This window comes from Canis lupus, chromosome 25 (assembly GCF_011100685.1).
Source record: "Canis lupus familiaris isolate Mischka breed German Shepherd chromosome 25, alternate assembly UU_Cfam_GSD_1.0, whole genome shotgun sequence".
Classification (NCBI taxonomy): Eukaryota; Metazoa; Chordata; class Mammalia; order Carnivora; family Canidae; genus Canis; species Canis lupus.
This window is the reverse complement of record NC_049246.1, coordinates 37,869,273-37,897,030: the sequence shown is the minus strand read 5'-3', so window position 1 is coordinate 37,897,030 and position 27,758 is coordinate 37,869,273. Positions and strand designations below refer to the sequence as shown.

The 27,758-nt window shown below is 46.1% G+C and overlaps 1 protein-coding gene and 2 long non-coding RNA genes across 6 annotated transcripts; 1 reads left to right on the top strand and 2 right to left on the bottom strand.

The window, feature by feature from the left end:
- Positions 1–539: 539 nt before the first annotated feature.
- LOC119877510 (vegetative cell wall protein gp1-like) lies at positions 540–1,226 on the bottom strand. The gene has a single exon (XM_038573023.1). The coding sequence runs from the start codon at positions 1,224–1,226 to the stop codon at positions 540–542; it is 687 nt and encodes a 228-aa protein (XP_038428951.1).
- Positions 1,227–1,248: 22 nt separating this feature from the next.
- Positions 1,249–13,420, top strand: LOC106557773. Of its 2 annotated transcripts, XR_005378269.1 has the most exons (6): positions 1,249–2,124; positions 3,096–3,221; positions 9,414–9,461; positions 10,347–10,520; positions 12,255–12,437; positions 12,924–13,420. It is a non-coding gene; the product is annotated as an uncharacterized LOC106557773 (long non-coding RNA). The 2 variants fall into 2 exon arrangements; XR_005378270.1 differs by lacking the exons at positions 12,255–12,437; positions 12,924–13,420 and adding an exon at positions 10,771–11,130.
- An 8,302-nt stretch (positions 13,421–21,722) lies between these two features.
- On the bottom strand, positions 21,723–26,736 carry LOC111092342. 3 transcript variants are annotated; one of them, XR_005378267.1, is made up of 4 exons: positions 26,453–26,736; positions 26,024–26,262; positions 24,203–24,410; positions 21,723–21,782 (listed from the first exon to the last, which is right to left on the bottom strand). It is a non-coding gene; the product is annotated as an uncharacterized LOC111092342 (long non-coding RNA). The 3 variants fall into 3 exon arrangements; XR_005378266.1 differs by having other exon boundaries at positions 26,024–26,733; XR_005378268.1 differs by lacking the exons at positions 26,024–26,262; positions 26,453–26,736 and adding an exon at positions 25,423–25,520.
- Between the last annotated feature and the right edge of the window lie 1,022 nt (positions 26,737–27,758).

Below are 27,758 nucleotides of genomic sequence, written 5' to 3'. Positions count from 1 at the left end.
GTGGGGGGCTCCCTGCCGCGTGCTCGGTTCGTGCTGCGTGCAGAGAGCTGGAAGGCGGCAAGGACCTCACAGGCTGTGGATGCCGGGGGAGGGAGGGGAGGGAGGGGAAACCCCGAAACTGGAGCGCGCGCTCTCTCTCTCTTTTAAGATTGATTGATTGATTGATTGATTTTTCTTTTTTATGATAGTCACACACAGAGAGAGAGGCAGAGACACAGGCAGAGGGAGAAGCAGGCTCCATGCACCGGGAGCCCGACGTGGGACTCGATCCCGGGTCTCCAGGATCGCGCCCTGGGCCAAAAGCAGGCGCCAAACCGCTGCGCCACCCAGGGATCCCCAAGATTTATTTATTTATTCATGAGAGACACACACACACACAGAGAGGCAGAGGCACAGGCAGAGGGCGAAGCAGGCTCCATGCAGGGAGCCCGACGCGGGACTCGATCCCGGGTCTCCAGGATCTCGCCCTGGGCTGCAGGCGGCGCTCATCCGCGGCGCTGCCCAAGGCGCTCCTTCACAGCGCACTGGCTTCCGCTTTTTCAGGGAGGGGGAGATGCCGTGAACTGCGGGGAGCTGGGGCGGGGGTGCGTTGCGACGAGAGGGCGGTGCCGGGCTCCCCGCGCCCCTGGCGGGTGCAGGTGGCGCAGGACCCCGCGGAGCCCGCGCTCGCTGCGGGCGGCGGCAGGCGCCGGGCGGGCCCCGAGGGCTGGGGGCGCAGGGCGCGGGCTCCGGGAGCCCCGGGCTGCTCTGCAGCGGAGGAGGGTCACGGAGCGGCCCGGCAAGGGGAGGGGGACCCCGCGAGCAGTAGGCGGTCGAGGCGGGCGGCCGGTCCGAGGCGCTTCGGGCCCCGCGCGTCCGGGAAGCCTGGCGCGGAGCCCTGCGCGCGGGCGGGGCGGGGCCCAGGGCGGCCTGGGCTCGGCGGGGCCGCGGCTCTCGGTCGTGCCCGGGGCGGGGGGGGGGGGGGGGGGGGGGGCTCGGCAGCCGCGGGGGGCACTGCGGGGGCGCGGGGACCAGGGCGTGGGGACGCGCGTCCGCGGGGGACGGGCGGGGGCGGGCTGGGGCACCCGGGCCTCCGCTCCTTCCTCCTCCTCCTCTGTCGCGGGTGCTGCGTCCAGGGTCTCGGGCTTTGCCTCCGGGCCCGTTACCCGGTTCCTGGATCCCGACACCTTCTCTTTGGCCTCGCGTTGAATCCCCCTGAGATCCCCCCCCCCCCCCCCCCCGCCCATCTTTCGCTGCGCATAATGGTCACCTGGGCCTTCGGCAAACACTGACCCCTGCCCAGCCGCTGCCCTGGCCCCTCGCCACGTCCCTCTGGAAAAGATCCAGTAGCAGAGCCAGGTTCTCAAACTGGGTCCCATGGTCAACCGAGCCCCATCTTCTTCTTTGGACTGGAGTTGGTGCAAAGCCACCCGGGTGCATCCTGATTTTTCCCTCTTGCACTTAGGGCTTTTCTCATGGATATGAAAAGGTTTTCTTTCTTTGCTCTCTTTGTACTGAGAGGTGAGTGATGATAGCAGTGCTATTGTAGAGTAAAAGTTAGACAGTGAGAGTGGGTGACTGGGGTGCATCTGAACAGAGGGCCCGTGGCAGCAGGTGTACCACCTGGGCTGGACCTGAACCTGCCACTGGAGTAACTGCAGTATCCAGGGTGGCACTTCTCTTCCCTTCCTAACTGGGGTTGATCCCGGTTTGCTTTATAGAGGCCACGTTGTTACAGGTCCCTCCTGGACGCCGAGGCAATGAAACGCCAAAATCCAATGGTGACTTGGCCATTTGCTGCCCGAGGGACCCTCAGAGAATCCAGGCCAAATTAGAGGCCAATGGCCCCTAGATGCCCATGATGATGGCTTTTGGGATAGGAAGGAAACTGTAGGAGTGAGGAAGACCTTATCCTTTGACTCCTGGCACTAATCAACAACGATTAAGTTCAAATGAGTGGATTAAGTAGCTGGGGAATGTCAAGTGCAGTAGGCCCTCGACGAGCAAACACAGTGCAGAAGAGTCCTCCTGTCACAGCCTGAAGCTGGAGATTATTGGGCAAAAGAAAAAGAGAAATGGTGGTGGTGGAGGGAAGGCTCAAAAGCATCATGAGTTGAACAGAGAAGTGAAGAAAAGTAATTTGAGGTAAATCTAATTCAGGAACTATCACTTCAGTGGATTGGGTAGTTATGGGTAAACTAAAGATGGAAAATGTTTATGGCTTTACTACTGATCCATACAAAAATATTTTCTAGACTGAGGATATTGATTCTCTCTTCTCTCTTCTTTGGGATACAGCCTTCAGGGGAACATGATGGTTGGGGTAAAAAAACAAAAATCTCTTTGAATCCTAATCTCGCCTTTCCAAGCTGCAAGGAAGGGAGAGAAAACTATTGACCACGCAGGCTGTTTCTCTAAAAAATAGGATTGTAGGGCAGCCCAGGTGGCTCAGCGGTTTAGCACTGCCTTTGGCCCAGGGCATGATCCTCCAGACCTGGGATCAAGTCCCACATCGGGCTCCCTGCACAGAGCCTGCTTCTCCCTCTGCCTGTGTCTCTTCTTCTCTGTCTCTCTCTCCCTCTCTCTCTCTCTCTCTCTCTGTGGGTGTGTCTCTCATGAATAAATAAATAAAATCTTTAAAAAAATAGGATTGTAGAATTAAATGAGTCACAGTGCGTTGTACACCTGATGGGTGCTATTAATAAATAGAATTGTCATTACTCAAACTACCATTCATCACAAACTATCTTAGAAGAAATCATGCTATGGTTTTAATAGGCACTCTATAAATAATAATAAAAAAATAAATGACCCTAATTTGTAAGTAATACCATATCTTATAGTGAGTCCCAGACTTCTTGTATTATCCTAAAGACAATATTACACAGACTAAAATACAGGCATTTTCTTTGTTTTGACTTGTTCCACTGAAGAATAACAGAAAAGTGTACAGACCATGGCATACGTGAGCTGGTACGACTGCCGTCAAACGTATAATCAACTAAACCAAACCAAAGAATGAGAAGGGGGCATAGTCAGGGCTATGAAGAGCCACCAATTCTGGGGCAAGTCTGTTTGATTTTGGGTGCTTCCTAATTTTTCCTGTTGTTCTCAAGGTCAGCATGGAGCCTTCCCAGGATACAAAAGTGCTCTGGAATGTTAGCAAGAGTGGAAGACACTCTTCCTGTCCCTGGAAAGCCGACCTCCCAGGGGGTGTTGGGAGAAGAGAGAATAATTAAATAGTAAGTAAATTAATATTGCTCTCATTCTGCTTGCAGGGGCCAGACGGTGGGATTTACATTACAAAGGTTGAATTTACATTATAAAGAAGCCCTTCAGGTATTTTATAACTAAATTCTCTTAGTCAAAGACTTGTAGAAACTTGCCTTGACTAAATGTTCTTTATAAAGGCAACCCAGGGGAATCCCTGGGTGGCTCAGAGGTTTAGCACCTGCCTTCAGCCAAGGGTGTGGTCCTGGAGGCCCGGGATTGAACCCCACATCAGGCTCCCTGCGTGGAGCCTGCTTCTCCCTCTGCCTGGTCTCTGCCTCTCTCTCTCTCTCTCTCTCTCTCTCTCTCTCTCTCTCTGTCTCTCATGAATAAATAAAATCTTTAAAAAAAATAAAAATAAAAAAAAATAAAGGCAACCCAGTTCCACATAAAATGGCGTGAACAGTAATATGATGAATGCTGTTTTGAAGTGAATCTCCAAGGGTTTGGTAGAAGAAGGGGAGGCATGTGGAGAGGGTTGTGCTGTAGCAGCAGTGACTTCTATATCTGTGTGACTGCTCCTGTAGAGGTGGACAATGGGAGGGTCTGCCCTGGGGATCAAAATTAGCTCACAGATCAAAAGAGGGCAGGGGGAAAGGGGAAGTCTGCTGTGAATGAAACTTCAAGCCCTGGATAGGATTTTAGCATAATGCAAGGAGCAAAAGCCAAGGAAGAATGACCAGGTTCAAAAGAGAGTCCATGTCTCTCCTGGGACAGCCTCAGAATTTCCAGTGTGGGAGGCGATTTGGGGCAGACACCTCCTTCTACACCTAAGAGTATTTGTCTGGATGATCTCTGCAGGTCAGATGCTGCAGAGTTGGAGTTGGTTGGTCTAGATCGAAGAGATGGGAGTAACTAACACACACTCTCTCTCAACCACTGCTTGTACGCTTTATATTGTTTTCATGCCCAACAAATTGTTGTTGGGCAAAAATGGAGTCTTATTGTAAAGATATTAGGGAAATGAGGGCCCTGGTTGCCTCTCACAGAAACCCAGCAGCCTTCCACAGGGACCATAAGAGAATCAAGGGCACTGGCAGAGAACGAAAAGACCTAGGAACCAGGTTTCTGCAGTCTTGTCTTATCTTGCGTTGTGGTGACTTGGTGTCTTATTGCTCTGTTCCCCAGACTGCTGCTTACCAAGACCATCCAGCTTCTTTCTGGGGTCTCTTTGACATCAACTGTCCCTCCATTGGCCATTTACACCTCCCTAGAGAGAATACTCAACTGCCCCAACTTAGTCTCCATGAGGCCAGGAGAGGAGCTTTGTTCCTCAAAAGTTGCAGAAGAGGGAGACATTCTGGAAGAACTGACTGGGGCTGCTTCTCTATAGGTGGGTGTCTCTAGAAGACACCTCCATGGAAGGGGCTGTGACTTCCCAGGAAATGTGCTGTTTTCTACTCTAGGTGCACTCAGATCCAGAGCACAAAGCCCAGGGAATGTGCTCGGTTTACCTTCAGTACCTTCAGTACTCACTGAATATGTGGACAAGAAAAGCCCCTCAAAGGGGGTGTGAAACAAACTTTTCCTTAAGAACAATCTCCCCTTACAACATTATTGGCGGGTTGTACAGTGTCTCTTTGTCAATAGCTATGACATCCGCTCTGATGGAGTATTCAGTACCCGGCAGGTACAGGGACAGCACCACGCACTTTCCCTGCTCACGGAATCACGCGTATTCACTACACCTCACCAGTGTGAGCAGGTACGTGCCCTTGATAGAACTGGCCATGTGGTACGGATGAATCATCTATTTCTAGGTAACAGGCTAATCCGAAGCTTACTGGACTTAATCATCATTGTATTTATTCAGGTCTTGTGAGTCAGAGATTCAGGTTTGGTTCAGTAGCCAACACGTCTCTGCTCTGTGATGTTAGGGCCATCAGCCGAGTGGCTGGTAGGGCTGTGACTAGCTGGGAATCTCTCTTCTTATCACGATGAGGCCACTCACCTGTTGCTGGGAAACCCAAGATGGCTTCACTCACTGGTCTAGGGCCCTGGTGTGGGCTGTTGGCCTGGGGGATTTGGGTTCTCCTTTGGGTGATCTTCCTCTGTTTCTCTCTCTGTGTCTCTCTCCCCTTCCTTCCTTCCTTCCTTCCTTCCTTCCTTCCTTCCTTCCTTCCTTCCTTCCTCTCTCTCTCTCTCTCACTGTCTCTTTAACTCTGTCTCTCTGTCTCTCTCCATGGCCTCATCATTCGGTAGCCCAGCCTGACCTTCTATGCATGGTGGCTGGCCTCCAAAAGGGCAAAGATGCAAGCTGCAAAGCCTCCTAAGGGACAGGATTGAAACTCACATAGCGTCGCCTGTTCAGCATCCATTGGGCAAAACAAATCACGGAGACCCCCCAGATGCAAGAAGAGGGAGATGAGGCCACCTATGCATGCAGGGAGGGGAGGGATGTTGGTGGCCATCTTTGCAGATCATTATTTTTCCTTTTCAATGATTAGCTGAGGATGGTTCAGACAGGAGAGCTCAGGGGTAAAGGACTTACGTTTCTATTGTAAAGTGGTTCAGCCTAGTGTGGTCACAGGACAAAAGAGAATGTCACAAAGATTCCCAGTGAAAGCCCTTAGAATGCCCTGTCTCCATGGATCCATCTCACATAAAATGGCAATGCTCACAACACGAATTATTTTTCTTTCAAATAGGCCCCATTCCAACTATTTACCTTTTTCCTATCTGGTTTCAGTTGATGATGTATCACCCCAAAAAATAATTTTACAGAGTTAATGCTTTTCTCATTTTTGTAGAATATAAGCTGTGTACTGAGAAGCATCTGGAAAGTCTTGGGCCATTGGAATGCTTAGCTGTGGGTTCCTGGAGTTTTTGATTTTCTGGTTAACTGAATATTTAGCTTTAGTAAGCTCTTGTTGGAAGATCTTAGAAAATGTACTAATTCACTTTACCGCCTTTATAACTAGTATATGAAATACTATTGAATTTTTGGCTCACAAGCAAATACCTCTAGGCTCAGAGTCAGCTTCCTGAATCTTGTTTTCTGAGCTGCTGTAGCAGGATCAAGTGGCTGAGCTGGATATGGAGTTTCCGTGAAGTGAATGGTTACCAAGTTGGATCGTTTTATTAATATAACTTTATGCTTTCTGAAAAGAATGAAAGGCCACCCCTCTTTTCAAAAAATGCCATTTATGTGGAGGTTTTACCATAAACTTAAACACTTTTTCAACTGGATGAAGGGGAGCTATTTTGTTATTTAGTCATGGAAAGTGTTACTCTTGATTCGTAGGACTCTTTAAGAGGAAATCAGTAATTAGTATGGGATCGGCGGACGTCAGTGTGGGACCCAGTTCTTCCCCAGAGGAAGGCCTGAACAATAGGGGATGTGATGTTTCATTGGATTATCATTATAGAAATCAGGCATGTCTGTCTGGACATATTCTCTTTTGGGCTTTTGTTTCTATCAGACCTTTGGTCCTTCACACAGTTCCTAGTCACACTCTTGATGGCCTCTGCAGGGTAAGATTGGGCATTTAAACTCTGAAAGTGGTTCTAGGGCAGGGTGATATTTGTATCTGATCGAATAGAGCTTATCTTTGAAAAAGAGTTACTTGATTTTGATTTTAGAAAGGAACCCTTCCCAATGACATCATTTGCCCAAAGATGATTGAGAGAAGAAAGACTCCATGTACATATTCCAGCTTCAATATGTAATCAGGAAGTGTGATGAGCAGAGATGTTCTGTAGTTAAAAAGGTTAGAATTCTTTCTTTGTTAAAAAAATGTGTATATACAATGGATGTTACATCACATCGCTGCCCACGGCCATCTCTGTCGTTTCCTTTGTACTTGTCCTGTGCAAATTCCTTTATCTGATTTTCACTTATTTATGTATTCAGCAACTTTTGAAAAACCATGCAGGTATCAGGCGCCAGGGTCCTAAAAGATGATGGAGCTGTGGCCCTTCCCCCAAGAGACAGACACGTAAGGGGATGGTAGCAGCGCACCAGGTGCTGAGGTATGGACATGGGCCTGGACAAGCCTAGGGAGGTCAGCGAAGGCTTCTTGGAGGAAGAGAGGCTTATGCTGAAACTCTGAGAGCGGGAATTCATCAGGAACAATGTGGGGGCGAGGACTGGAGGTTATTTAAGATGGGGTTAGAGGTGAAGGGGCAGAAGAAGCCTCTAGCAGCCCTGCGGAGCTGGGGGCCCTTCCATTTGGGAAGAGTCACAGCCGCAGTGCAGAGGCTGTCAGGATGGGGTCCTGGAGACCCTAGCTGTCAAGGCCGGGAGTTGGGGCTCCATCCTGCAGGGTAGACACCCGGAACTGGGAAGAAGTTAAAGTCTCTGTCAGGAAAAGTGAAGAGGGGGTAAAGGTGGGAGAAGGTGGAACCGACGCAGAGGCCAATAATGCAGGGGCCCGAGGCTCGTTAATACTCTCTGGGTTCTTCCTGGCCGAGTGTACCTGCAACATGTCACTTATCCTCTGTATTTCCATTTGCTCATCTTAAAGTGAGGATTCATTACAGAGCAAATTATCAAAGTATTGGGACGTTTAAGTGATTTAGTATTTATAGAGCCCTTAGAACAATGACCAGCCCATCATAATAATCAGTAGCTGTTATTCATAGTGGTCAGTGATGTCATCAAATGTGGATGCAGAGGGATGCCTGGGTGGCTCAGTGGTCGAGTGCCTGAGTTTGGCTCAGGCCAAAGGATGGGGTCCTGCGATGGAGTCCTGCATCGGGCTCCCCACAGGGAGCCTGCTTCCTCCCTCTGCCTGTGTCTCTGCCTCTCTCTCTGTGTCTCTCATGAATAAATAAATAAAATCTTAAAAAAAAAATGGATGCAGAAAGCTGGTAATGGTGGCCCAATAAAGGAGCCAATGGGAGGTTGTTTGAGATTCACCAGAGGAGAAATCACGGGGCCCGCAGAGAAATAGGTTAGAAGACTGATTCACAAGACAATGCAAGATAAATTCTTCAGGACTTGGCACCTGGTAGGACGTGCAGGGCAGAGGGATGAGTCGTGGGTGACCCTCAGGGTGGCTGGCCTGGGAGTCTGGCTGAGGGGTGAGGTGCTCATAATAGGAATAGGAACCAGGGAGGTGGAGCCTGAGGACAGTTTTGACATGTTGTGTTTGAGGTGCTTGTGTGACATCAGAGTTGGGGGCTTGACTGAAGACATGGATCAGGCCTAGGAATCTGGATTTGGGATTCATCATGATGTAGGCAGTGGGAGCAGCCATGGTATGGGCAAGCTGGCACAGGCCACGTGTTCAGAGAGAGAAAGGGACACAGAATAGAGACCTGAGCAGGACCCATGGAGACCTAGGTCCAGACCATTCTAGACATTTCTCTTCCAGGGTGTGGGTAATGTCTTAATGAGTTCAACTTGTGCTGGAATGACCCGTTAGGAGGCCAGCATGTCTGAGGGATAGTGGCTCCTGGGGTCAGTGAGGAAGGAAGGAAGGAAGACCCTAGGAGTGACTGGAAGAGGTGGTTAAGGATGAAAATCAGTTTTGAGAAGTTAGGAGAGGAACCTGCATGTCAACATCTCAAAGGCGGCCAATGGCAGGATGGTGATTGGCTGGCAGGGTCGGACAGATGAGGATGAGTAACTGGTGAGGTCTAGGTCCAGGCTGGAGGGCTGCTGTGTCTAAAGAGAACTGCTCTTCGTTGAGCTGGCGCTGCCTGCTACCCCGCATGGAGCCTCTCAGATGGCTATATTTATCCCCACAGCAACCTTCAGTAGTGGGTACTAGTGTCCTCTTTATTTTACCAAGTAAGAAACAGTTTTTTGTTTTTTTTTAAGATTTTATTTATTTATTCATGAGAGACACAGAGAGAGAGAGAGGTGGAGACATAGGCAGAGAGGCAGAGGGAGAAGCAGGCTCCCTGCAGGGAGCCCGATGGGGGATGTGATTCCAGGACCTCGGGATCATGACCTGAGCCAAAGGCAGATGCTCAACCACTGAGCCACCCAGGTGCCCCCCAAGAAACAGTTTTAAAGAAACTAAATCACTTGTCCAGGGTCCCCCTGTAGTAAATGACGGTGACAGTCTGTGAAGAACCCAAGCGTGTCTGCCTCCTGAGGGTGCCGATGGGCCAGGGCCTTCCACATGGGTGCCCTTCCAAGCAAACAGATGGCAAACAGATGGCTTTCCAAGTGGGTGACCTGCAGTGAAACTAATAAAGGAACTATTTTATAGGTGTGAGCAGGGCTTCAGGAGACCACGGGGATCGTGCAGGACCTCAGGGTAAGGAAGAAGGAGGCTTGGAGGGGTGAGGGCGGAGGGCAGCGGCGGGCTCTGGGAAGGGGCTGTGAGTAGGAGCCAGTCCGAGGGGACCCTGTGGGGAGGACCCCGGCCAATACCACCCAGCTCTCATGGCCCCGCGTGCTCAGTCCCCCTCACTGGCCAATCACCCAGATGCCACAGGGCAAGAGGTCAGTCTCAGCACACAGAGCAGAGAGATCTGGAGAAACAAGTTCAAGCTTCCGGTACAGTCAGGCCATGGGAGCTGGAGAGAAGTGGAGGAGCAAGTCCAGCAAGCCTCGCTGTACCGCCAGGGCCAGCCACCTGGAATTGGTGACAGTAGGACCACCCCAGGAGGTCCACCAGGGGGCATCTTTGTGGCTCTTTTGGCATCACAGACCCCTTAGGCTTCTCCCCTGAATTCCAGGACTCAGGGGACTGACAGTGAAACAAAACCCACCCTTGGTGGATCCATGGGGTTCCCCTCTCCAAGAATCTCAGCCACCATTCCACTCTCCCTCCCCCTCCCCACCCCTTCCTGGGATCCTCTTCCCCCTACTTGCCCCACAGGACACTTCTTGACACTTGTTAGAGAAGTGCTGCCAGATTTCCCAGCTGCTCCCAGCAGTCAGGTGCACGCTGAGGAGGTGAACCTGGGTTATGACCTGTAGACCATTTAGAAAGGCCCCTGTCTTCTAACTTCAGAGTTAAGAGAGATGTGTATGTGCCTGTGTCTGAGTGTGTGTATGCAGGATGGGTGCATGGGTGCACGGGTGCACGGATGCACGGATGGATGGATGCATGGGCTGGAAGTGAGATAGGATAAACTGAGTCCAGAGGCAGACTGCACGCCTAAGCAAAGTGCCTGCACTGTGTGTTTCTTCTCAGCATCCCTGGCTCCTACACTGTGACCTGGTCCTAGATCCTTGGCTGAGGGCTGGACCGTTTGGTGGACATGCTGTGGAATAAAGTGGAGACAGTAGTGGGGATTCCAGATTCATCATGAGGATCTCATGATAGTGACAGTAGCAGTCTTTGGATACTGCAGATTTTGGGAGCCAGGTGAGATCTGTGGTGAAGAGTTTAGATTTGCTGACCGCCAGCCATGTCCTTGCTGACTCACTTGGAGCATAACTGGCATGTGGCATCGATGCCTCCACATTGGTTCTGGGATGGTAACCGGATTTTCAATTTCCTTGAGTTTTGCCCTGGACGCCAGGAGACTCAACACCAATTTCTATGTTAGTTCTTCCTCCTGGAATATATTTCTTTTTTTTCATATTGGTATCTCTCTCTCTCTCTCTCTTTTTAGAGAGAATACCTGCAAGGAGTGGTGCAGGGGGAGAGAGAGAGAGAGAATCTCAAGCAAGCTCCACGTCCAGCATGAACCTGAGGCTTCATCTCATGACCCTAAGATCATGACCTGAGCCGAAATCCAGAGTGGCAGCCCAACTAAACCAACTGAGCCAGCCAGATGCCCCAGGTGGTTTCTCCTTTGACTCCAATGTCATCATTTCAGTTTAGGCCTTTTATACTAAGGACATTCAAACGTGTGTGGTTGGAGGTGGAGGATAAACAAATATAATTGGAACAGGAAGAAGAATGGAATCTGAGATGCAAATAACATACAGAGTTTTTTTCCCCCAAAATTAGGCTTGATTGGTCTAATATTACCTGTCAAATAAAATTATAAAACGAAATCATCATGGGATCCCTGGGTGGCGCAGCGGTTTGGCGCCTGCCTTTGGCCCAGGGCACGATCCTGGAGACTCAGGATCAAATCCCACGTCGGGCTCCCGGTGCATGGAGCCTGCTTCTCCCTCTGCCTGTGTCTCTGCCTCTCTCTCCCTCTCTCTGTGTGACTATCATAAATAAATAAAAATTAAAAAAAAAAAAAACGAAATCATCAGAGATTACTTCTCAAGGATCCTTACAGCAGGGTGTGGTTTCAGCTTTGTCTGGCTTGCTGGACATACTGAGTTTGTGTTGGATCCCAGACCATGGGATGTGATTTGAGCCTGGTCTGTAGCACATCACAGCTATTGAACCCTTTTCTGCAGTCAGATTTCATTTTGGAATTCCTTCACGAGATGCATTCTGCTTATTTTCTGAGGACCTCCCTAGAATGGGTGAATGACAAGAATTTTTGTCTGTTTCATTCACAACCTATTTTTTCATCACCTAGAACAATACCTGGCACACAGTAGGAGCCCAATAAATAATCACTGAGTGAACGAATGATGGTATGGATTTTTAAGTGAAAAGGGGAAAATATTCTGAAATTTCTGGAGTGAGAATTTTCTGCAAAAGTGATTTTTCAGGTTCATAGCAAATAGCCATTCACACCACCCTCAAACTGCCTTACTGTGTATTCAGTTTCAAGCTACCCATCCAGCTGCGCACAAAGCCAGTAAAATCAGATGAAAGAGTCAAAGGGCGTTCTTTGGAATAGAAAATACGTTTTTCTTATTCTTGATATATCAGATGACTTCTCACTGTGGTGATGCTCGAGGCTCCCATAATAGCAATAGTTTCTATGACACTTGAAATAATCTATTAATTTACTACCTGTCCCTCCATTATCATTCAGGAATTTGTATAGCTTTGACAGCCTGTTTTTAATAGTTTCTAAAATTTCTCAAAAGTATCTCATAACCAGTAGTTATTTTGGCATACGATAATTCAAGGATGATATCCTTTTCGTGTGTGTTTGTTGGTGCTGGTATTGAGAAGAAAAACATGAAGCCTTGGTTCTAAATTAGCATCTTTTTTTTTTTTTTTTTTTTTTTTTTACAGTCAGATCCACATCATCATGCTGATACAGGTGGAAGTGGACAGTGGCCACCAAGCCAATGAAGCTGTGTTCTTTGTCTCCCTGGTGCTTGTCCAAATACCAGGCAAAAAAGTCATGATGACTAAAGGTTTACTGAACAGAACCAAATTCATTGAGCATTCCTAGTGTTCCTGCCACCACACCAGGTACTGTGAGGAGCAGAGCAAGATTTTAAGGCAGCGTCTTCTCCTGGGAGGAGAATGGGGGATGAGGGAAACGGGTGAAGGGGTTGAGGACTACACTTATCTTGATGAGCACTGAGTAATGTATGGAAGTGTGGAACCACTCTATTATACACCTGAAACTAATAGAACACAGCATGTTAAGTACCCTGGAATTAAAATTTCACAAAAAAGACAGCATCTCTGCCGCCTGCGCATTTGCAGTCTAAGGAGACATTACTCTGAACGAAATGACCAGGAAATGGAGTAGAGTTGAGTGTGAGTGGAGTAGACTGAGTGCGGACTAACTGGGGTATTGAGTAGTTAGAGCTCTGCTCCGGGCCACCTCGTTACACTCACTCTCTTGGTGATGTCATTCGGGGCTACTTTTCTTAAAATGATTTTATTTTATTATAATAATTAGTTATATTGTATATTTTTGTAACTGAAAAAACATCAAATTTCATGCAGGGTTTTGAATGGCTTTTGATGCTGTGTAAGTGCTGCTGACTCTCAAATGCGTGTCCTCTACCCAAAGCAGAGGTGGAATTCAGATGCTCAGAGCGGCTGTGACCCAACCTGCTCCTTGACTAAGCATCTTCCAATCCTGGGAAATGACATTGCTGACTGCCTGGCTGTTCGAGCCAGAAATCTGGAGTATTTTTTTTTCTCCCTTCCCTCCAGTTTACCCCAAGCCGGGTTGACTCCCCCACTTCTAGCTCCCAGGAATTTCATTGTCATGTCACTATCTCTGCTGTTTCCACACTGGTTGGAAACACCACTGGGCTCTCCCCTGAGTAGCAGACTCCTAACTGAGTGTGACCCAACTCATTTTTCTCCCAGCCACTGATGTCAAAAACAGAAATCAGTTTAGATCGCTCATTTAAAATCCTTCACTAGGGGCAGCCCCTGTGGCGCAGCGGTTTAGAGCCGCCTACAGCCTGGGGTGTGATCCTGGAGGCCCGGGATCGAGTCCCACGTCAGGCTCCCTGCATGGAGCCTGCTTCTCCCTCTACCTGTGTTCTGCCTCTCTCTCTCTCTGTCTCTATGAATAAATAAATAAAAATTCTTAAAAAAAAATCCTTCACTAGAATCTATACATGGGATAAAATTGCACAGAACTATACACACATACAGATGAAGCTATATACACACAAAATCTATAAAGCTGAATAAAATCTATGGTCTAGTGAACAGTGTTGTACCAAAGTCAATCACCTGATTTTGATTTAGTACCTCGCTCATATAAGATGCCACCACTGGAGGAAGCTGGGTGAGGTACAGGGAAATCGATGGGCTATTTTTGCAACTTCCCGTGAGTCTATTATTAGTTAAGAATGAGGTTAAAAAAGACCTGAGTAAGAATGCAGAAAATTACTGGCTTTCCACTGTAACCAATCCAACTCTTTACCACAGCCTGTGGAAATCATTGACTGTTGTCATTCTTGCCAACCCCCTTTCCAATCCTACCCAATGTCATGCTTCCCTTAGTTACTCTTCCTCAGCCACACTGGATTCCTGGTAGTTGCTTAAACATGCTAAACACCTTTCCGCCCCAGGACATTTGCTGTCCCATATGCCGAGAATGCTCTGTCCATGGTTCATTTTCCGTCATCAATAAGAGAAGTCTTTCCTGACACCTGACGCCTATATTGGATTCCCCTCTCCCCACTTGGCTCTTTGTTTTAAGAGAACTAGTTATCATCTGTTATGAATGTTTGCCTACTACTCAACAGAATGTAGAGCCTAGGGAGAGAACATGAACAGAACAATAAAACATGTCTGTTTTATTTACTTCGTCTCTCATGTCCCTAGCATGGTGCCTAGCCTGTAAGTGGTGGTTAGGTTCCCCCAAAATGAGGAAGCCAGTGTCAAAAGAAGCTTGAAGAAAAAGTTTCATACAAGAACTCATTAAAATTTGAATTAACAAAAAAAAAAAATTTGAATTAACAGAGAGTATCTGGTTTGATACATGTTGTTGGTGTGTGTGTGCACAATTAAGATTCGGTCCTCAAAATATAGATGTGCATCATGGATATGTACAATTCCATTTATTTACTCTGAACTTTTGCATTCTATTTTAAAGCCAACTGCAGAAACTACTCTAAGATCTAATATTTTAAGCCTCCCCGAATAACTTTAAATTTATTTTAACTCATTTTACCTGATATTTTTATGCAGGGTAATAAAGAAGGGAGATGCTGCATTTAAGTTGCTTTATTGAAAAATACATGTATTTATTGTTTTCTTCTTATTGAAGTTCTAAATGCACATTTCAGATAATTTGGAAAGATAAAAACGAAAAGAAATATCACAGTTAACCCATTATCTGGAGATCATTATTCACACTTGTACTTTCTTACTGTCATTTCGATGAATATTTCTTAACCATCAAGAAACACTACAAATGAAATATTTTACCTTGGCTTTGAAAATGTAACATTAACACAAGCAGTTAACATGGTGTTATCTGAAAGAAGCTTTTCAAATGATAGTGCCATGATTTATTTCACTCTGTTCCTATTGCATAGATACACTCCAGCTTATTAGTCTACTTGAAATTTAGGCTATTTTTCCCCTACTTTCACATATTTGCAATGTTGTGATTATCTCTGTCCACAAATGTGTGTCAAAGTTTCTTTTTTTTTTTAAGATTTTATTTATTTATTCACAAGAGACACACAGAGAGAAAGAGGCAGAGGGAGAAGCAGGCTCCAGGCAGGGAGCCTGATGTGGGACTCGATCCTGGATCTCTAGGATCACGCCCTGGGCTGAAGGCAACGCTAAACCACTGAGCCACCTGGGCTGCCCTGTGTCAAAGTTTCTAATATTTACTTAGAATGGATTTTTAGGAGAATTACTGAGTCAGAAGGTTTTTTGTTTTTTGCTTTTTTTAGAGAGAGAGAGAGAAAGAGAAACGTGCGCAGAGGGGAAGGCAGAGGGATCCCTGGGTGGCTCAGCAGTTTGGCGCCTTCCTTTGGCCTAGGGCGCGATCCTGGAGTCCTGGGATCGAGTCCCACATCGGGCTCCCTGCATGGAGCCTGCTTCTCCCTCTGCCTGTGTCTCTGCCTCTCTCTGTGTCTATGATGAATAAATAAAATCTTAAAAAAAAAAAAAAGAGGGGAAGGCAGAGGAAAGGGGAGAAAGAGAATCCTAGGCAGGCTCCATGCTCAGCATAGAGTCGGATTCTGGGCTGCATCTCGTGACCCTGAGATCATGACCTGAGCCAAATCTGAGAGTCATATGCTTAACCAACTGAGCGACATAGGCGCCCCAGTATTCACATTTTTAAAGCTCTTGATAATGTATGGCCCAATTGTTTTTCCGGGAAAAATGCATTCCTGTGGCTATGACTTTATTTCAGAGCCATCTTGGCATTCCACCTTACGTGGACCAAAGTGGGTATGACTCAGGCCCAGGTTGGATCCCTTCCAAGAGGTGTATTATAAGGTGCCAGCATGGCTTCCCTCCGGGGTGGTCTTGCATAAAATATAGTCCAATGCATGGAAATACCCAAAGACCCAAAGACTGTATTGAGCCTCCTGCATATTTACTTCCTCATTATTCTAGGGAGAAATGTTAGTATTCGGGTCTGGTTTCCTGAGCTTTAATTTGGAAAGAAAGTGGAGGAAGTGGGTTAGTTTAAATTCCCAGAGCATTCCTTTGCATCAGTGAAAAGTTACAATTTTTGAATAGATACCTGTATTCCAGCTGGTCCCATGGTGCCTGAAGAATTTAGGGCATGATTAAAAGAGTTGAAAGGAAGCAGTGTCAAAAGACCCAGAAAATCTAGTGTGTCGAGTCTGAAAACAGGATTTCAAGCTTTTGAATTTCACCAACTCATTCACAGCTGCACATCCTGTCAGATTTGGGCGACTGGGTAAACATCTTTGGAAGAGAGCCTTTGACATTTAAGATAAAAATATTTTGAACCTGAAGGAAAATGAACAATTGCAGTGACAAGGGGCTGACAAGTTTTCTGGAAAGTAGTTCTTTTTATTCTTAATGAGGTAGGAGATGATTGCTCTGAGTAAATTGAGTATTTCTGGCTCTTCCATCTGTGTCTCAAGTAGTTTCAAAATTATGTTGACTGAACACAGTGAGGATTTTTTTCACACCTCTGGTTGTGGTGATTAATGGCAAGTACACAACGTCTTTGTGTGTATGTGTGTGTGTCTTTGCGAGTGTGTCCACATGTATGTGTCTACAGAGAGAGAGAGCTGCTGATGTAGACTTGTATATTCTGTAGATCACAGAACCCAATATATCCATGTAGGTTGGAAGTTTCTGGTAGACCTCGCAGGAGCCCATGTGGTGACTGATAAGCCTCAGTAGCTCCAGAACAACAAAGCTTGGCATAAATATTCCTATCTTCAAAGCAGCAGTTCTAGTGGGTTAAAGTGCTTTAACTCTGAATTTCCTTTGTTCCGGAGCTTACTTTACTAACAGATAGAGATCACTGCGCATGCATGTGTCACACTTTCCTTTGAAGGTATGCTAGGGAGTTTACTAATTACTAGGCAAATGAACAATTACTTTAAAGAGGTTCTTTTTTTTGAGCATGTTTGTTGATACTCTGATGAGGATATTTATAGTAATCTTTTCACCAGTTTCTGAATCTCTGTAAAAGCAAAGAAATAAAAATCAATAGACATGGTAGACGGGGGAGCAGTGATGTTAGCTCTTTTTGTAACAGCGGGGTGCTAATGAGGGCATGATTTCCCAAACACCAGAAAAACAATTCCTCTGGTGCCAACAGAGACTTCTCACCTCCAGCTATCTCGACCTTGGGGGATTTATCATGAAAGGAAATGGGTCAATGTGAGAAGACGGTTCAGGGCCAACCTGTCACCAACCACCTCGGCTCCCCTCCCAGGCTGGCTCGTCATCATTCCCAGCCTTGAGTATGATGACTTTCTTCTTAGTTAACAGAGAATTAAAAATATGCCCCGTGATTTCTCTGGGGATTCCCCTTGCACACGCTGGACGTCAACTGCCAAAGCTCATACTTCAGGGCCATACAAAGAGGACATTGCCTGTGTTTGCAGGATGGAGGAAGTGCAAGGTGTCTAGAGGGCCCCAGGGAGGGCCTGAGTGCCAGCTTCACACACACACATCCTGTTCAGCAGTCAGGGGCCGGCTCTGGGCATGGCTCTCACCACACCACACGCAGTCAGTAAATATTCATTGATGAAATCAAGAATGATGAAGGCTGGGACGTCTGGGTGGCTCAGTTGGTTAAGTGTCTGCCTTCGGCTCAGGTCATGATCTCGAGTCCTGGGATTGAGCCCCAGATGGGCTCCCTTTCTTGTTCTCTCAAATAAGTAAATTAAAAAATCTTTTTAAAAAATGATGAAGGCTGTCCTTTCAAAACCACACCAGACCGTCCCTTACCTTCCAGCTCCCACAGTGTATAATCCATAACTGGCCTAATATAGGAACAGAATAAAGGAGGCTAACAAAGGATTTTTCTGATCATTTCTTTAACACTTGAGAAATATATTTTCTAATTTATTGGACTTTACTGCTGTGTTCCTCTACCCCTTTTCCATCGTGTGTTTCATTACTGCCTGAACTCTATTATCTCAGACTGTCACACAGCTAGAGCTAAGTGCTGCTAAAGACATTTTTTAAAATTAAGAATGATATATATATTATAAAGAAATAAGGGCTATAAAGTTTTATCTTTATAAAGTTAGTAGTCTTTACTTTCAAATGATCTTAATATCCAAATGTAACGGGTTCCATTTCTTTTAAGGAATATAAAAGAAATACAACTCCATGGTACTAGATAGAAATAGATGGACATGACCAGGGAGGTCATACAGGATGGCTATTATTACCCCCAAGGAAATCTCAAGGTCTCTCAGCTAATTTATTTCATCTATTGCTTTTATTTAAATATTTTAAAAACAATGATAGTATCATGGCATTTTTCCTGTAAATAAGGACTATGGATCTCTAAAAAGCAAGGACAACAACAGTCAACAAAACTCAATATAACTACAGTACCATTATCACACCTAACGAAATTATTAGTAATTCCCTAGTTGTATTTAATACTCACCTTCCCCCTCCCAATTTTCCCAATTGTCCCTAAATGTCATTTACCGTTGGTTTACCTGAATCAGGCAAGGTCCACACATTGCACTGCTTATGTTTCCTAAGTCTCTTTTAATCCAGAACAGTCCCTCCCACTCCCTCCACCTCATCGACTTGGTGAAGAAACAGTCCACTGTTTTGTAACGATTAGTCTCACTTCATTACTTGCTAAACAAGAAGCCAATCACAATGGGTTAAGAGTCTTGCCAACCTAATGAAGCCAGGTGTCTTCATTCCATAATTGATATTTTTGATCTGGTGTTCACTGACGTTCAACCTCAAGAGCAAAGAAAACAAAACCAAGACCAAAACCAAATGCTGACCGAGACTTGAATGTGACTGCACATACACGAGTCCTGCAGCAAAATCCGTGTCATCTAGTTTCAGTGGCTGCTTTTCACTGACTTGGTGCCTAGTTTCTGTGAACACCTGCTGTGATTTCTTTCTACCTCCCCTGATTCTCAGGTCAGTTTTCAGACAGCCAACAGTCTTTACCTGTGGGCCACCTTCTGTACGGTATGCCATCCCCTGGCACCTCTATGAAGTATCTCCTTGGTAAGGAGACTGTATGAAGGGGAAAGATGTTGACTGAATTTCCCTTTCACTTGGGTACCTCTGACTTTCTTCTTTACCTTTTGCCCATCTAGAGAAGAAAACCCCCATGACAGAATGGTAATCAGTACTAGCAATCTCTCCAGTGACTCGTAACCCTAAACCGTACAATCCACATGTATTAGGGGTGTGGGGAAAGTGTCTTTCATTCCCAATGAAAGGAAATTGCCATTTAAAAATTATGACTCCTATAGGAAGTATTGAGAAATGGTACCCACTGGTTAACCATTATATATTAGAGGTCATCCTTTCTTACACTTGTGAACCAAAGTGCATCCATCAGACCAGGTTCTAACTCCAGTCGAACCGTATTAAACTGGGTGACCTGGGACAACCCAGCCGTCTTCCTTAGCTGGATATTTTCAATCTAAAAAGTCAGAGGAGTGGACTAGACACCTAAGGTCCCATCCAGCAGTTGAGCCGGATGACTTAATTATGTTAATAGCTACCTCAGTGTTCTCATTTTGTCTCTCCTCTCCTCCCATAAAGAACCTCTCCTAACAGGCACCTGCCTTTGTGTGTGTTGGGAGCCTCTATAATGTTTGGCAGCCACTAGTCAAGAGGTTCCTGTTTTTAGTCTTTAAGTATGACTTTGTTAAACAGGTTATTTTATGTGCTGGAGGTTTCCCTCATACTGGACAGACTCACCTTTCAAATGAAGAGCAGTGAATCCAAATACATTTATGTTAAAATGTGTGTCATAAAAAAAAAATGTGTGTCATCAAAGGATTGCCAAGATCTGGTCAGATTAAGAAAACCTGGAGCGTGCAAATATGCTAGTACTGAATAGAATTGTTGAAAATGCCCTGCACTCTGTGCCTGCACTAAAAAATTTTTTTTAAATTTTAAAAAAAGCATTATTGGCATCGGCCCTGCTCTGGGCATATGCGGTGTCCTTATCTCAGTAATCCCCATGGGGACCAAAGACTGAGCCAGCCCATTTGGGGAATGAGCAAAGAAACGTATCCTTGCCCACCACAGAGTGAGAATTCACCTCAAATCTTCTCCCTCTTCTAACCGATTCTCTTGCTGGTGTTGCAACTCAACTTTTGAAGTCACGTTTTTGAGCAATATTATTGTTTATGCTTCGATTTCGTGTGCAATTCAAGAGCTGTCCTTATTTTTCTCTTGTGTCATCCCACGGAATAGATACCGCAGACAAATTTGGAAACCGTTTCAGAATGATTCATATTTGGGGAAAAATTCAGCCACAGGACATTTGTACCCGGGAGCCATAGAAACTGCAAGCTCAGTTTGGGTCTTATAAACAGTTCTTTTATGAGGTCGAATAGACCAAAAATCCTGCTTTGTGGTTTAAAAACAGATTTGTTATTAATGTGTATGGTTATTTCCCCATCTCTTCTATTTTTGCTGTCGGGTCGGTGCAGCTGTGGCCCTTTGCAGCAGCTGGGGTATAAATATAAAGTGGGAATCGAGGCACGTTAGAAGGGAGGGGGCAGCCGAGGAGCACAGCAAAGCCCCAAGCTCTGCAGGCCCGACGTCGGGTCCGGGCATGTTGGTTTCGGTCTGATTGCCTTGTCGGCTTTATGCTGAGCAAGCTTTAATGATTTACAGGTTGGCATGAGAAGCGGTGTTTCTTGTCATGAGCGTGAACATCCATCTCTGCTTGTATCCTACATAGTAATTAAGGCCAGACTTTTTTTTTTTTTTAACATTTGTTTTTATGTAAGTTCGATTTGCCAACATATAGTACAGCACCCAGTGCTCAGGCCATCAAGTACCCTCCTTAGTGCCCGTCACCCAGCCACCCCATCCCCCCGCCCACCTGCCCCCTCTGCAACCCTTTGTTTGTTTCCCAGAGTTAGAGTCTCTCATGGTTTGTCTCCCTCTCTAATCTTTCCCACTCAGTTCCTCTCCTTTCCCTTATCATCCCTTTCACTATTTCCTATATTCCACGTTTGGGTGAAACCATATGATGATTGTCTATCCTTCTCCGATTGACTTACTTCACTCAGCATAATACCCTCCAGTTCCATCCACATCAAAGCAAAAGGAGGATATTTGTCCTTTCTGGTGGCTGAGAAATATCCCATTGTTTATATATAGACCACATCTTCTTTATCCATTCATCTGTCAAAGAACATCATGGTTCCTTCCACCATTTGGCTATTGTGGACATTGCTGCTATGAACATGGGGGTGCAGGTGTCCAGCGTTTCACTGCATCTGTATCTTTGGGGTAAATCCCCAATAGTGCAATTGCTGGGTTATAGGGCAGGTCTATTTTTAACTCTTTGAATAACCTCCACACAGTTTTCCAGAGTGGCTGCACCAGTTCACATTCTCACCAACAGTGTAAGAGGGTTCCCCTTTCTCCACATCCTCTCCAACACTTGTTATTTCCTGTCTTGTTAATTTTAGCCATTCACACCAGTGTAAAGTGGTATCTCATTGTGATTTTGATTTGTACTTCCCAGATGGCGAATGATGCAGAGCATTTTCTCATGTGCTTGCTAGCCATTCTCTTACACCATCCACAAAGATAAATTCAAAATGGTTGAAAGATCTCAATGTGAGACAAGAATCCATCAAAATCCTAGAGGAGAACACAGGCAACCTTTTGAACTTGGCCACAGCAACTTCTTGCAAGATACATCTATGAAGGCAAGGGAAACAAAAGCAAAAATGCACTATTGGGACTTAAGATCAAAAGCTTCTGGACAACAGTAGAAACAGTCAACAAAACTCATAGACAACCTACAGAATGGGAGAAGATATTTGCAAATGACGTCAGATAAAGGCCTAGTATCCAAGGTCTATAAAGAACTTATTAAACTCAACACCCAAGAAACAAACAATCCAATCATGAAATGGGCAGAATACATGAACAGAAATTTCGCCAAAGAAGGCCAAACTTTTTGATGGAGCATGATCTCTGGGAGGATTTGAGGCAGTATCACATTATATGCTCCTTTCTAGGTTATCTTTGAAGGTGTACATTATATGTTAGTAAAACGTTTAAAAATGATTCATAGCTTAAAGTTTATACCAATGTATAGATGTGTCACTTCATGAATGGAAGTCCTTCTGGAAAGAGACTTGTCTAAAACCAAGGTGAGCATTTGTAATAACAGCAATGATCCCTTTTTGCAAATGCTGGCAGGGTTTCTGTTTTTGCTGTTTAGTTTTGTTTGTTTTGCTTTGTTTTGGAGTCATTTCTTAAACTTCTAGTGAGGAAAGACAGCTTTGGCTTATCAGTTACAGAAGTGAGCCTACCACCCAAATTGTTGACAAATGGCCAACATGTCTCTATGAGAGGAGTAGAGATGGTGTGCATGTATCAAGTAGAAACTTCTCTATATACCTTCAGCTAACAGCCTATGTTAGCAAGAATTTGTCAAGTGTCCACTAGGTGTCAGGCATTGTGCTGGGTGCAGCGGAGGGTCATACAGATGGGATCACAGCCCCTCGGGGCACATAACTCTTTTCTCCAGTTCAGTGAACCCCACATTTTCTGCAAAATTTTTATATGCATATAAAAATGTAGTTTTTTTTCTAGCACTATTGTAGCAACAACAACAACAAAAAAGACGCCAAATAATTAAAGGTTGATTTGGTTTTACATAGCTGGATGTCATGTGATAGAAAGTGCTCAGTAAGTATTAGCAGTTGTTGTCATCTGTCCGGTGACTGTCCGGATTTGCTTCTTCTCTGGTTGCTAAGATCATTCTGAGTCATATGACATTTTCCCAGAACCCATATCTCAAAAACCTTCTAGCTACAATCACAGCCAAACCTGCTCTTCTTCCAGAATTTTCTGTTAGCTCAAGGTACCTCCAGCCACATAAGCCAGTCCTTCAGTCCACCATGCTCCTGCCTACCACAGGGTCTTTGCATGTGCTGGTCCTTGCCCTAGAATGGCCTTCCCACTTCTCCTTTTCAAACATCAGAGCAACATTCTGCTGAGGTGTCCTGTCTGACCTCCTTGAGCACCAAATCCTCTGCACCGCTTGTCTGTAACATTTAGCACAGATGCCGCTTTATATTTCATTGAGTGATTATTTGATTAATGTCTGTCTCTCCCACCAGGATATAAGCTCCATGAGAACCAGGGCAGTATTAATTTTTGATAATCAACAGAATCATATGCTCATATGCTTCTGTTTTGTTGAAGCCTATACTTAAGCTACTTTTTGAGGCCAGTGTATAATTCAGCTGTCTCGTTAAGATAATATGAAATCCTTCAGAAAGTTCTAAAAACAGTACAATGAGCACTCATGCACCTACCACCCAGCCTATTAAATAAAGATTATGCGGACATTGGCCACATTCCTCTCCTTCCCCATCATAAGATGAGGCAACCACCATCTTGAATTTGCTGTTTCTCATTCCTGTGCATTTCTCTGTTGACTACCTATGTCTGTCTATAACTGTCAGAGAGTCTTTACGTATTTCCAAATTTTGTATAAATGGTATAATTCTGTGTGCATTTTCTTGCGACTTTATGAGATTCAAACTGAAATGGGTAGTTCAGGTTCATTCATTTTCCTTGATGTGGTATATTTCCACTGCAAGAATATGGCATAATTAATTACCATTCTTTTATCGATGTGCATTTAGGTGGTTCCCCACTTTTTTTTTTTTTGCTATTTCAAATGCAGCTACAAAACATTCTTGAATTTGCCTTCTTTTGTGCATACGTGAGACAGTTTTTCCAGAGAGTATACCTGAAAGAGGAAATGCTGAAGTGTAGGCTATGTTTTTCTTCAACCTTACTAGGTGGTGCCAATCTACTTCTCTAAAGCAGAGAACAGCTGCACAACATTCCATTAAAATAATGTACACTAATTGATTTCCCCATTCCCTACTACATTTGCTGGATACTATTGTGAGGGGGTGGGGCCGATTAAAACAATATTAGATATAAAATCTTTCACGTTGAGATGATTACTCTAATAGAGCACTCAAGACCTCTATACTCTCTGGGGTATTTGAGCTCATTTGGTCTGTGTTGAGAGTCAGGTCAATTACTACCATCGCTACTTTTTATTTCCATTGGAGATGATGAGACCAAACCTGAGAGATTAGGCATCTCAAGTCCTGGTGGGGCGAGCAGCAGAGCCAGGTGGAGTGGCCTGGTCTCTGGCACACAGCTTATTCCACTCAACTTCTCTCTCTCCTGACCCGGGAGTGAGTTGGTTCAGCCACAACTAATACCAGTCAGAGCACGGGAAATGATGTCACAGCCGCAGACCACAACAAAAACATGCCTTCTTTATTGCACCTGTGAAAATGCAGGGTATTAGCTCACAGGCAGCGGCTGGGCTGCATTGTCCTGGACCAGGGGGAAACAGATGGCAATTTAATAGGAACCTGATAGCATTGTTTTGGGTTGGACAGGGGGTAGCCTCTGGGGAACTAGGAGAGAGGCTCTCAGCTACCAGGCACAAGGGCTTGGAGAAGGAGCTTGCTGTGGCCACTTCCTCCCTCCCACCCCTACCCTAGGAGGGGCCCAGAGGGGGTAGGAGTGCAGAGGCCTCTATTGTTTGCCTGCCTGTGCGTGTGTACGTGTGTAGGTATATGTGAGTGCTCATAAGCACGCAAGCACATGTGCATATGCATATCCATCTCCGTGTGTGCATGTGCTTGTGTGTGTGAGCATATGTGTGTGCTCATGTTCATCTCTGTGTGCGCGTGTGTGCAAGCGCATATGCATGTCTATCTCTGTGTGTGCATGTGCTTGTGTGTAGGCTGTGTGTGTGTACATATGCATGTGTACGAGCGCATGTGCATACACATACACATCTCTGCATGTGCACACGCTTGTGTGTGTGCATGTGTGCACTCGCATGCAAAAGGGCCAGCGCCACCACGCCCGGCACCTGCCGCCTGGGGCTCGGCTGGCCCCGCTAGCCTCAGACCAGGAACCAGAGCTGAGGTGGCTCGAAGGTAGAGGGCCTCCAGCTGCAGCTTGTCTAGCTGGTGCGGCTCCTGACCCCGCGGCCCTGGGCACCCCCGCGGGGCTCAGCTCACCTGCTCCCTGGATGCCACGGACATGCCACCTTCCCTACGCCGGCCCCGGGGCCCCCTTACCTTCCCTCCCCTCACCGCAGGGGCCGCCTGGGCCGCCGCCTGCCCCCCGGTGCCCGCGGACCCTTGGCTCCCGACCCATCTCGGTCTGCTGCCCTGCAAGCCGTCTGGGCCGTGGCCGCCGCACAGCCCCCCCCATGGCCCCCCGTGTCCCATCTGCATGCCCCGTCCTCACCCGTGACTGCTCTCTCTCCGGGGCTCCTTACCTGGTGGCGAGTAGCCTCACCTGGGCACCTGGAGGCTGCCTGCAGTGTCACTGCGGCTTTGGGCCCATATCCAACCAAAGCTGTTCGTTGACTTTGACTTCCCCTTTTTTTTTTTTTAAGATTTTATTTATTTATTCATGAGAGACACAGAGAGAGAGAGAGAGAGAGAGAGAGAGAGGCAGAGACACAGGCAGAGGGAGAAGCAGGCTCCATGCAGGGAGCCAGATGCAGGACTCGAACCCCGGCCTCCAGGATCAGGCCCTGGGCCGAAGGCAGGCGCTAAACCACTGAGCCACCCAAGGATCCCCAGACTTTGACTTTCCATGTATCGCCCCTGTCTGTGTTTTTTCAAGCCAACTTTTCCGTCGTTCTGTTCCCATTAGAAAAAATCCTAAACCCTTTGGGGCGACCTGTGAGGCCTGGCTGCCTTTCCAGCCTCTTGCCACTTTCCCCCTTCGTTGTCCCCACCCTCCATCCGTCTCGAACTGCCTGCAGTTTGGCTAGTGGGTCACAACCCCTACCCTCTTGTCCAGGTCTGGCTGGTCCCCATCAGCATCCTCTCCTTGGAACCCCTCCCCCTTCCCCAACCAAGTCTCCTCACCTGCCTGGCTCCTTCCTTCCAGTAGCATCTCCTCCTCTCCCTGAAGATGAGGGAGACTCATCTCCTCCTCTCCCTCCCTATCCTTGGCCCTCTCATCTAGATTGGGGGCTCCTCCTAGGGGTTTCCATGGCATCCTGTGGTGACCTTTACTGAGGCACCGATGACATCATTTTGGGTGCTCCTCCAAAGTGGGACTTGGTGATTATCTCTTCTCGGCTCCTGGCGCAGTGCCTGGCTCTCTGTATGTGGGATGCATAAACACATTTTACAAGTTAAAGAGAGAGAAACTTTCTCAAAGTTGTCTTGGAGTGGCAGCAGGGTGTCAGAGTTTTAATGTATCCCGTTATACGTATGTGACTTGCAGCAGGGACAGATCCCGGTGGCTGTCCACGGGTTCTGACAAATCCTCATAACTAGCTGATTTCTTACCTTTCCTTGTAGTACCTGTCACCTGCTCCTCCACTTTGCCAGGAGGAGTTGACCCTCTGGCTGCCATCCAGGAGCTGATGACTGACAGACCTGGGCATCTTTGCCAAGTTTAAGAAAAATAAGGTAGATTGCTGAATGTCAGCTGTCCAGGCACTAGGAGTCAAAGCTCATCATTTCCCTTCGTACATTCATCTGCGCCTTCAGCAGCAGCAGCTTGCAAAAATAAAGAGCACAGTAGGAATCGAGCCCTGGCTGAGAATCTGGCCATTGTGGTGGGTGGTGGGCCGGAGGAGGAGGGAGGCAGTTACTCCCAGGGTCAACATTTCAGGTTGTTCCCGGAAAAATAATTGCAAAGGCAACCAGTCAGAAAGGAGATTGGTGGCCTCCCTCCCCCGCCCCCTGTATTTCTTGGCACTTTGGCTGCCATCAGATTAATGAAATCTTTCCAGTCCTGACAGAAATGACAACCTCAAGAGGAAGAAAAAGTATGTTTCCGCACTGGATAAAAGATTAAAACAACACGAAGGAGCAAACCCGTTCCTATATAAGGGCTTCAATACTTCCTTGTGCAAAATGATGTGAGTTAATACCTTTGTCTCAGGGGGATATTTTTTTCTCCTTGAATCTTTAGAGGTTATTTCCAGAGTTGCGAAGGATATTTCAAAAACCATGTCTGAAGTCGAAAGTGCCCAAGTACAGCCAGCTCTGAGCCGAAGGACAGAGAAAAGGGGAGAGTGTCCTATTGAGAGATGAGAGTTATTGCCTGCAAGTGCTAATGTGGGCCATGAATGAAGAGTTGTTGTTTTAAAGATTGAGAACTATAATGGCTTGAAAAAAAAGAACTAATGATTTTTGGAAAATTGAAGCACACTGAATTTAATTACTGTGATAGTTAAAAAACAATTTGTTTGTTATCAACTATATTTCTGTATTTTTCCAGTGGAAAAAGTATAGGAGTTTTGAACCTCAAATGATTGGAAGTGTAGGTTTGATTTAGAAAAGAAACCTGAAAAAAGAAAAAAAAGAAAAAAGAAAAGAAACCTGAGCAGAAATGATTTTTTTCCATAGATAACAATATTTGACTTTAAATTTGGTTATTAAACTATTAAAAGAATCAGCCTACATAAAGTTGTCATATTTAAAATCATAAAGTGCTTTTTATTTTTTTAAAGATTTTATTTATTTATTCATGAGAGACACAGAGAGAGGCAGAGATATAGGCTGAGGGAGAAGCAGGCTCCCCGTGGGGAGCCCAATGGGGAATTCGATCCCGGGACCTGGGGATCACACCCTGAGCCGAAGGCAG